Below are 11573 nucleotides of genomic sequence, written 5' to 3' on the forward strand. Positions count from 1 at the left end.
GTGCTGCTAAATCCTTCTGACCTGACACTGCCTGATTTGAATAGATTTTTCCTCAAATAAACTCTTAACCTATTTATTTAATATGCTTCAGTTTATCTTTTAACAGTTCTGGTATCAGAAGAGGGAACAAAGGAAGGAGACCTCTACCCGCCCCCCGCCCCCAGGAGCAAGGAGCAAGGGACGCAGGTCCCCACCCAGCCCACGGAGCTTGAGGCTTTTTTGGGCCTCTACAGGCTCATGGGCAAGTCCCTCTTAGGTCCTAGCTCCACAGCGTTTGTATTCCAAACTGTCGGACTTCATTCAAGCACTTCTTTTTAGGGACTGGGTCCAGAAACTGACTGGGTTCAACTTAAACACTGGCCTGGGTCTGGGGGCAGACTAGGTCCAACTTGAACTGGGCTGGGCCCAGTGTGAGGCCTCAGCTGAATAAAATACTGTGTTAAAGCTGAACAAGCAGGTTAACCTTACCAAAGATAATCTTCAAGGCCAGTGGCCATAGTGGAGAATTCTTAATTTAGGTGAATGTATCCATTTATGCGGTTCCCTTGAGAAAAAAGGGGTCTTAGCCAAACACTCACATTAAAAGGTGGGGGAAAATCATTTTTCCTCCTCTGCAATTTCTGGTGACCAGAATGAGACCTCCTGGGACACCCCACTCACTCCAGAGCCTGCAGACGGGATCCTGAGAAAACTGGCAGAAGCCAGCAAAGGGTGAGAATTCCTACCAAAGTTAGCTCTCCTGGATCTCTCTCTGTGGTGCTTGGGTGAGAGAGGAAGGTAAACTTCATGCTGTCCCTTCCTTTCCAAATTCAGATTGACAAGAGAAAAACATTTGAGAATTAGATCTTTGAATTGTGACTCATGAATTTCTGTTTTGGGTACCCACTGGTTATCAATCCTTGTCTTCCTGGAGACAGCTATTGCTTTCCCCTTTGTCTCATTTTGTGTCCTGAAAACTGGCTTGGCTTTTCTGCCTATTGGGACACACAGGTTATTAGTTCTTGCAAGTGCAGGCAGCTCAACTGTAGGGTTGGAGGCCCTAAAACTATGGCTGGACAGAAATATGGGTTGCACCCCATATGCAGCAAGTGTCCTCCCAGCCATGCTCAGCCATGAGGGGGATTGTCCGAAGTCTCCTTTTGGGTTCTCTTTGGGAGTAACTCAGGGTCTCGGGAGGTAGTATCTCTTGCACCCTCCTTGGGAGCACTTCTGTCCATGGTTAAGTCATAAAAGGTTTGTTAGTTTGAGTTTTGAGTCATCTGATAGGGATACCTCTGGTTTAAAAGAAGAAAAATTTTTACTGTTTGTCCAGCTAAGAAGTATTAATAAGATATTTGAAAGGATGTTTAGTGAGCTCTGTGGTCAGAAGTTGGCCGGATTGGAAGCTGATATTCAGAGCCTGATAGGAACTTTTAAAAAGGCCTTTTTCCCTAAACTAAAGTGAAACTATGTACCTAAAGGGAAAGAAAAACATTCCCAAGCCACTGTGAAAGGATTTACTAAGTCATAAAGGTACACAGCTCTTAATCTAGAGTGTGAGAATCTTTTAATTTCCATCTCAGTTGAAATCCCCCTAATGGGGGCGCCTGGGTGGCTCAAAAGGGTAAGCGTCTGCCTTCAGCTCAGGTCATGATCCCAGGGTCCTGGGATCGAGCCCCGCATTGGGCTCCCTGCTCATCGTGGAGCCTGCTTCTCCCTCTCCCTCTGCTGCTCCCCCTGCTTGTGCTCTCTCTCTGTGTCAAATAAATAAATAAAATCTTAAAAAAAAAAAAAGAAAAAGAAATCCCCCTAATGAATAATAAATAAAGCCTCAAATTGAAGATCATGCGGGTGGATGGGAGGGTCAGTCAGCCTGTTGATATCATTCAGGTTGCAACCCAGTTCTTTGAGGAATTAAAAACAACTGTCCTGTCCTGACAAATCTCATCTTTACAAGAACAGAAATGTGGCTCTAGAAACGGTTCAAAGCACACTAACCATTTTACCATACCCAAACCTCTCCTGTACATCTCAAAAGACTTGCAGGGTACTGTAAAACATCTGGATTTAGGGAATAAAAATCCTTTTTGGTGGAATTTATATCTTTTCCCTGTGCCTTTGAGATGTAAATGTTCTACTTCTGTTCTCTAGGTACCCAGAGCCATTTCTTTGAAATGCAGACTTCAGGGATGTAATTCTTTTTTTTTTTTTAATTTTTTAAAATTTTATTTTATTGTTATGTTAATCACCATACATTACATCATTAGTTTTTGATGTAGTGTTCCATGATTCATTGTTTGCATATAACACCTAGTGCTCCATTCAGTACATGCCCTCTTTAATACCCATCACCAGGCTGACCCATCCCCCCACCCCCTCCCCTCTAGAACCCTCAGTTTGTTTCTCAGAGTCCATAGTCCCTCATGGTTCGTCTCCCCTTCCGATTTCCCCCCCCTCACTTAATTCTTATCAGAAGGGACAAAAAGAAACCGGGGTTGGGGGTAGGGGCGCTGCTTGGAAACTAGGAGAAAGTTATACTAAGTTAGGTTAAATAACGGATATTCACTGAGTATCTACACCATTTCCAAATAAGATAAAATACTAGAATACTAATTATTGAACTTAAGTTTATTTACTTTTGGCTTTTTATACAGAGGAACTAAGGATGTTTGAGTCTCGGGAAGTATGTTTTGTGCCACAGTGAGAAATTTTCTATGAGGAGGGACACACTACTAGAAATTATGAAATTTATAAATTTGCCAGTCCATGGAATACCAGTGTAACAGTCCACAATTGGTTGCTTCTCTGTTTTCATAAGAAATTCAGGATTCCAAGGGTTAAGAATTCTAATTAATATATGTAATTAAAACTACTTAAAAATAGTAAGGGTGAAAGGAAACATCTGCATGAAAAGCAAGGAAGGAAAGTCAAACGTGTTTTTTATTTTTATTTATATGTACATTTCTTGTAAAGTTTATTTGAATAATCTCTACACAGACCATGGGGGCTCAAACTCACACCCCGAGATCAAGAGTTGCATGCTCCACCGACTGAGCCAGCCAGGCGCCCCTTATAATTTTTTAATATACCTCAGTTTATTGTTTAACACTATGCTGAAGGCGGGGTGTGGGGCCGCAGAACTTTGATCCCGGTGCTGCTCCTCTGGGAGTTCCTCAGGACATGCTAATTTTACAGAAAACGTACAACTCTCCCAGACTTGGGAGATGAGTTTCCTGGCCACAGATGGCAGTCTGCAGTAACTTCTGCCTATTTATGTGACCTTTTGTGTATTGGCTAATTTTACTTAGTCATCTGGAGTTGAAGCCCCACTTCCTTTTTTTAATTCTTGATCACATTAATTCCAAACACCTCCCGTGGAACATATATACTTGTAGTTTTAACGAAGCCTTTCTTGCGTTTTGGAAATGGTTAAGTTTCCTCGAAAATGACTGGGAAAATTCAGCTTTCTTATCCCATTTCCTTCCTCTGTCCCACCCTCCACATCAAAAAAGAAAATATAATAAAAAAGGCAACAGGAAATCGCCTTTCATCTCCCCAGCACCAACATTCTAGGTTTTGAACCGGAGTGCGTTTTTGTTTTATCTGGAAAATCTGCACATATTTATGCATCCTCCTTTATAAAAAATAAGGGGTTTCTCAGGCTCTTAAAACCAAACTCCGTGATACTTTTTGATGAAAGTGCCAGCAGAAGCACAGCTGGGAAGATGCCCTGCAAGTGTTACAGATGGAAAGGATTAGGCAGTTGTGTGGTGCTGGTGCTAAGGATCCAACAGACCTTCAGCAGAGGGCAAAACCCTAAAGAGAGAAGGTGAAGGCTTTTCAGACAGTTATTTGTGGTTACTAACAATGTTCCTAATTGTTAGTGTGTTGTACTTACATATTAACAAGCACTTTCGAGTAAACATCCATGGGACTAATTTTTGGGGGCGCGTGTGTGGGGAGGACTTGTTCTTTTAAAGCAGGGCTATCTATGATTCCGATAGCAGGCTGAGCTGAGGCTAGGCTTTCTATCCATAGAGAGCTCTGATGCTGAGGGCTGGAGGTCAGGTTCAAAGTGTGGCGGAACAGTCAGCCACTCTCGGAGGCTGGGAGGGATGCGCAGTCCTCGGATGAACTGCTCTGAGCACCTACGGCATACAGGGAGCGTTCAGATGTGCGAAACGCAGACTTGGTTAGAATCTCAACTCTGCTGCTTTTTAAGCCTGGAGACTCTGGACAGGTTACCCTGAGTCTGTTTTCAAATCTGTAAAATGTCGCTGGTACTACTTTGCAAGTTTTTTTTGTGAGGACTAACAATATACAGAGATTGTAGGAGAAACAGAAACAGTAGGAGATCTATGTATATGCGCACACACACAATCCCACTTCAGCGGCTTAGGATCATATACAATCCTACTTTCGCTGCAGCTCTGTACAGACCAGAAAATCAGCAGTCTCCAGCCCTGAGCTCTTCGCAGCACTCTTTCCATCCATAAATGTGGGTGCACCCTGCCCTACCTTGAAGCTTGTTATGAAGAATAAATGAGGACGGATGTTCGTTTATTAATTTCATTCAATAAAGTTGCCTCCTATGTGCCAGGCACTGTGCTAGACAGAGGGGCTATGTGTAGGCAGAGGGTGGTCTGAGATGTGGCATAAGGGGTGGGCAGGGACGGGATCTCCCAGGGCTTGGGAGACCACAGTAACAGTTTCAGGTTTTGTTCTACAGGCTATGGGAGGTATAGCACTGTGCCTGCTACAAAGTGAGCACCTGCTACATGTTTTTTCCTGAGCATTACCATCAGCATGTCCTGTTAGAAACTTAAGTTCCAGGTGCCTGGGTGACTCAGTCGTTAAGCATCTGCCTTCGGCTCAGGTCATGATCCCAGGGTCCTGGGATCGAGCCCGGCATCGGGCTCCCTGCTCAGCGGGAAGCCTGCTTTTCCCTCTCCCACTCCCCCTGCTTGTGTTCCCTCTCTCGCGGTGGCTCTGTCAAATAATAAATAAAATCTTTAAAAAAAAAAATTCAAGTTTCACATGTCTAATTATCAAACCCAGACATCTTTGCTCTCTAATCCTGCTCTCTGAGTGCTTCTTTCCAAGGCACCTAGTTCTTCCTATCTCTAGATTAGACAATTCAATTATCTTTAATTCTTCATTCTCTTTTGTTTCCTTTCTGCCAGTTTTTTTTTTCTGTCTCTCATATTTGATCCTGAGCTAAGGACTTGATCTTGCTGAGCCTATTTCTTCCTCTCTGAAATGGGGATAATACCTTGTAAGAGGATTAAATGAGCTAAATGCATGTAAATTGTTTAGCATGTGTCTAGCATGTAGCAAAAACTTAAAAGATGGGCTCTTATCACTCAGGGTTAAGAATTGGAAATACATACTAAAAGGAAGTTTTTCTGCTTGAAAAAAAGTGAGTTTGGTCTACCTCATCAGACTAATGTTTGTAAGCTCAAATTTGATGCTTATTTACTCCGAACTCCATTCTGCTAACAGGGTGAGGCCCAGGACTCTTAAAAAGTAGATATTCAAGTTCCTTGAGGTAGCTGCCCTACCTTCCAGCTTTTTCACCTCCTACCTCACAGACCAAACTAAAGCATTTAGTATTACATAAATAGTCCTCTTGGTTTATCACCAGTGTTTGCTGTTGCCACTCTCTCTGCCTGGAACGTCCTAGGTCTTTCCACAAAACTCTCTTCTATTAGGTATAGGTTATTCTACCTGGCAAGTATTCAGTGACTACTATGTCCTAGCACTGTTCTAAGTACTTGGAATACACTCGTGTGAATGAGACAAAGCACCTGCCCTTAAAACCTATGCAGAGGCAGGCAAGACAGGCAAATATCATATAACATACAAACATATTTTAAAATATAAAACAAACATATATACTACATGTCAGGTATTGGTGAAGACAATATACATGCACATCCCTTCTATCAAAGTACGAACTCAAAGGCTGGAACCAGGTCTTATGCAAAATCTTTGTATCCTCTTATAGTATCTTATATTTGGAGATGCTTGGTATTTTTGAATAAATAACATTCTGGAGATTTTTTTATACTGTCAAATATTAAATTGCTAAAGAGTAACAGGAGCTGCATTTAAATTCAACAAAATGAGGTCACCTGTACCTGCCTGTGCACCATTCCGCTGTTGAGAATTTATAGTTTACCTTTATAAGGTTAAAGAAAAGATAATGTTGTCTTATGTTCAGATGGCAGATTTTTTTTCCTGGCCAAACATGCATATTTTTATAACGGTATGATGTTCAAAGTACAAGCTCAGAGATGGGAGTCTTTTTTTTTTTTTTAAGATTTTATTTACTTATTTGAGAGAGTGCAAGAGAGAGGGAGAGCATGAATGGGGTGGGGGAGGGGTGGGGGAGAGGGAGAAACAGGCTTCCCGCCGAGCGGGGAGCCCGATGCAGGGCCTGAGCCGAAGGCAGACGCTTAACCGTCTGAGCCGCCCAGGTGCCCCTGAGTTGGGGAGTCTAAAATCCAAATGGTTACTCTGCAAATCCCTTAGCCTTAGTTACACAAATGCAAAATGGGACAACTAAGAGTACATACCATATAAGGTTATCAGTGAGAATTAAAGGAAGCTTTGGAAAGAGAAGAGAGTAATTTGGAACAAAGACTTAAAAAAAAATTACAATTTGATAATTGAAAAAAAAATTTGATAAGAATTTAAAGAATCCAGGAGATCCAAGCTTTCCTCTGACCAGATTTATTGAACATAAGAAAACTCTATGTACAAAGTGACCTGGACCTGCTGCTTCAAAACATGATCCTTTCTTACTAATATTTGGGTTAAGTCAGTCCATTGAGTGTCAAAAAGCAGCTTACTCTAAAATTAATAGAAATGTGCCCAATACAACACTAAATAAATGGCCTAACTACTGGGACTTTCATAGTTCTACAAGATCATTTACACAGGTAGGATTGAGCCCTGGTGACAGGCTGCTGGAGAACTGATATAAGCCGTCAAGAGGCCATCTTGTGCACTGCCACAGTGATGCCGTCATGCTTCTGGATCATAATGTTCCTGAAAGGCAAAGCGGAAGATATTCAGTAAAATGTTGTATAAGTGGGAGTCTGCTGAAGATTAAAGATGCTGTTTGGTTTAGGATACAACTAAAAAAATACTATTTATCATTTTTTTAATGTTTGAGAGCAATATATGAACACAGGAAAACATTTGGGAAATACAGAAAAGTATAAAATATACAAATGAAATGAATCTATAATCCTACTGCTCAAAGACAGCCACTACTGTGTTTTGTTATCTGCATGTATACCATACGTGCATTTTTTTTCTCTTTTTACAAAACTGTGATCATACGGTGCACAGTTCTGTATTCTGCTTTCATCATTTACTATTATTCTGAGGATGCTCACTTGGAATATCTTTAGTATTTCTATTACTACAGAAGTAGTTTCTGTCCTTTGGTTGGTCTTCGCCTGTACTATTTATTACTTTCTTTTTCTTGACAGACCAATAGTCATGACAATTTTTGCTCTTCATTTAAATAACTGTGGTCCTGAAAGTACATTAGCTTCAGAGATCAGTCTATTTCCTCCTATGGTCCAAAGGGTGAGGAACCTCCCTCCAAGTTTTTTGAATGGAAATCGCTAATAACACAGGGCAGGCCCCACTCAACCTTCCCAGGAACTTTTCTAATTAAAAAGGAAAGGATCCGTCAACATCTACTCACCCATTATCTGATTCTAGACACACCACAGGAATATCAGTGGGGTCTGAGGTCAGCTTAGCTGCTTGCTGGGCTAGAACAGATATCACCCCAGCATGTTCATCTGACAGGGTCCCACGGCCTGCAAGACAGATGTAATCATGTCACCCGATTGTCCAAAAATGAGTACTGAGCTATAGTAGTATCTCTCATTGATTTATTCACAAAAAGAAGGCTCAGTTCATGGTCTTTTAGGTTAGGTACTGACATGAAATGATTTTATCCTGATACTCAGCTGGTTACATAAACAAGAAAGCCAGACAATAGTTCTTACATCAAGAAAGCGTCAGGAGACACTCAATTTTCAATCACTCTCATCACCATCTCTAAACACCTTCTCACACATATAAGGAAGCTCTAATTCAAGTCAATCTGAAAGCCATAAATTCCTTTTACAGGAAGCTTAGTGAAACCAACAAGACACTCAGAGGTGAGCTTGACAAAAAGCAGTCAGTAACGGCAAGAGACTTGTGAAACTAATTAATTCCTCATGGGAAATCTGATTTCCTTTTAGTGAGCTCAACCTCAAAGGATACAAAAGTCTTTACTCAGGAGTTCAGCTGTAAAGTCACTTTGACAGTATACGTGAATATTCTGTGAGCAGTTATTTCAACTAGAATAAGCTGGGTGTTTTCAAATACAAACTTAACTGGCTTTTGTTAATGTTTGTTTTAGCCTGTAGATAATAACTAAATCTTGGGTGCCCGATACAAAAGGTAATTACTAAGTTTACACTATATCTCCACATATGAAGGCAGCATAAGCTCGCCTGCCTGGAACTGTGGCAGGTAACAGACACACCAGTATGGCAGAGTCCGTGGATTTACTACGGTTACATAAAACGCTAACTGGACAGACCGTGCAGTCTTTTGGGCCTTGAAGGTTTCTTGAAGGAGCTTATTTCTTAGATTTCCACACCTGGATTTCAGGCTTTCCTTCAACAAGCACCTCAAGTAAATCTGCCTTTTTTCTCCCAACGAAATGATTTGTGTAAAATCTGAGTTACACAGATTACCTCTTTCAGTTACCCTCCCAGCAGAAATTCAGAGCTTTAAAATTCCTGCAGTAAAGAGGAGCAAGGAGGCAGGAGTCCTTGGTTTATGAGTTCTGACATGAATTAGCTGAATGCTTTAGTTACTTACCTCTCAGGATTTATCTCCTCATCTGTAACTCTTACATTTATTGAGCATCATGTCTGGGTTCTGTGCTGAGTGTTTCACACACAGTATATTATCTTACAGCACTGTGACTAAGAGGTTTTGGAGCCAGACTGAAATCCTAGCTCAACCCTAGTCTATGACCTGGGGCAAGTTACTCAACCTCAATTTCTTCATCTGCCTCACAGGGTTGTTACAAGGATTAAATGACTTAGAGTTTGGGTAAAGCACTTAGAATGGTGCTTCGGCACATAGCGGGCACTCAATAAATGCATAATAAATAATTACTATCATTATTAAACAACCCAGTATGGAGATCCTGGGTTGGCATGGCCTTGGCAGCTCGTGTCCTTTCCACCCATGTCAGCCAAGTGCCCTAGACCTTTGCTGCCCAACACCCCTTCGCTGGCCAAGGCCTGGCTGCTCAGCACCACCCTGTGCCCGACGGGGGTCTGCATGAGGGCTGTGCCTGCGCAGGTGGCCTCGGTGCTCACGCAGGGTCCGGGCAGTTACCCAAGCGAGCTGCCTGTATGGTGATGCGCCTCCTCTGATGTGAGAGGGAATCAAGGACCATATTCTTTACCAAAAAAAAAAAAAAAAAAAAAGTCTTAAAACTCAATGACAAGATTGACCCAGAAAAGCTCTAGGTAAATTCCCATTTGATGAAAGACCAAATGGCTTAAACAGTTTGGACCAAGTAGAGATTATTATATTGGCCATGGAGGACGACTCTGGGTTTGAAATTCCTGATACAGATGTGGAGAAGTTAATGTGTCCACAAGAAATTGTATATTACATTGCAGATAAGAAGGATGTATATGAATAAAATATCAGACCCCCTTTCTTCACTTAGAGAAGACAAGGAAGATACTGGTGATTGTCTGGAAGTGACAACGTGTTTTGGCATTATCATTGACTTTGACAGAGTAATTCTGTTTAGACTTGTATTGAAATTGTCTAAGAGTTTTTGCCCTTTGAAAATAAATCTATACAACCAACCAACTAACCAACCAACAAAAACAACCCAGTAGAGAAACAAAGGCTAAGAAAGGCTATTTTTGGTCTAAGGTCACACTATTAGCAAAGGAAGAGCAGGGGGCTGAACCCAAGTGTGTTCAACTCTGAAGCTCCCATTTCTACCGCCTACTCTCTTACTGTTAAGTGTAGTTGGACTACAAAATAGCACTATTTTGCTGGGTTATTGTGAAAAGTAGAGATAAAGTACACAGACCCTAGCAGTCTGCACACATTCAACAAATGGAACCTGATGTCGTGATCTCAAGTCCTTGCTAGACCCAATTTAAAATAATTCAATACTATTTTAGTAGAAACAATTTTGTACTGTTAGAACTGCAAGGACCACTTCTACCTTCATAAATACCAACTGAAAAGTTTCAATTTTGGAGATAAACTCTACTCTCACAAAAGTACCCAGAAAGGGGCAGGATAACAAGAAGTACAAGCGAGAGAACGGCACACTAGGCTCCCAGTCAATATCAAGTGCTTTGCAATCAATCAAAGAGTTGATCGTGAGATACTTACAGCCCAGATTAAGTCCTTGTGAATCTGTGCACAGGACTCCAACAATGGATGGATTCTTCATTCTAATTCCAGGAGCACCAGAGGAATGAAGCAGATGATGTCAGAAAATGAATTTAAATAATTATAACAACACATACAGGTTTTTCTATGTACCAGGCATTGTTGCGCTTTAAACCACTGTTTCTCTTTTTTCATTATCACCGCCCCCCACCCGGAGAAAAATTAAATTACAATGAACTAATGTAAATTTAATAGTTAAACCAATTTACGTCTGATGGGAGAAAAGACTGGGTCAGGTACTGTTGAGCTTTGGAGGGCCACAAATACGGCAATATTAATATTTTGTCATCATTGTTAAAGATGCAGAAAAAACTAACACCGGTTGCCTCCAGGAGGGGAAGTGGGAGAAACTGAGGGGCACTGGTGGGAGGCGCCTTCTTATACTTTCAATTTTATACTTTAGGTGGGTATTACCTGTTCAAAAATTTAAGAGATGTCTTTCATTTCCTTAAGCACCAAGTAACTGGCTACGCACGGGAGGAGAGACGTGTGTGTTTATGTTTACATTGCAGGGCTCGCTTTGCACACCTGGTACAACCTTCCCCCAAATTAACCCATTTCCTAAAACTCCCGAAGAATGACCCTGCCATACAGACAACTGCAACACGACGGGCGGTTTTGGCCTTGGCCTTGGGCTGCGGAGACTAGCTCCCGGAAGGAGGGTGCGGGGCCCCGGCAGGATTGCGGGATTTTAATTCCGGGTCACTCCCGCCACCCCAGCGGCCGCGGGACAGGGTTCGCCGCCTCAACAGCCCCCCTTCCCCGACCCGAGGGTCGCACGGCGTCCCCAACACGCCCGGCCGGCACTCGCAGCGCGCGCCCTGTGTCCCGCTCAAGTCCCCGCGCCGCGCTACTCACGTATCCTCCAAGTGCTGCTCCAAGGTGGCCTCCATCCCGCCCGCCGTCCGCCGGGCCCGGGATCCCGCAGCTCTCGTCGCCTCCTTCTCCGCCCCAGGCCCGGAGTGCGTCTCGCTCACGTGACCCGAACCGGGCGCAGAGGGGGACGGCGCCTCCAAAGGGACAAACTTCGCCGGGCAACCTCCGCGTTGTGTTTGGACGAGTTCGTTCCGCCCCCG

General features: G+C 42.7%; 1 protein-coding gene across 1 annotated transcript; it reads right to left on the reverse strand.

The window, feature by feature from the left end:
* Window positions 1–6698: 6698 nt before the first annotated feature.
* On the reverse strand, window positions 6699–11573 carry LAMTOR5 (late endosomal/lysosomal adaptor, MAPK and MTOR activator 5). Its single transcript, XM_027581493.2, has 4 exons — window positions 11356–11573; window positions 10438–10499; window positions 7703–7820; window positions 6699–7032 (listed from the first exon to the last, which is right to left on the reverse strand). The coding sequence occupies exons 1-4, from the start codon at window positions 11388–11390 to the stop codon at window positions 6972–6974; spliced, it is 276 nt and encodes a 91-aa protein (XP_027437294.1). The 5' UTR covers window positions 11391–11573; the 3' UTR covers window positions 6699–6971.

Source organism: Zalophus californianus, chromosome 4, assembly GCF_009762305.2.
Source record: "Zalophus californianus isolate mZalCal1 chromosome 4, mZalCal1.pri.v2, whole genome shotgun sequence".
Taxonomy (NCBI): domain Eukaryota; kingdom Metazoa; phylum Chordata; class Mammalia; order Carnivora; family Otariidae; genus Zalophus; species Zalophus californianus.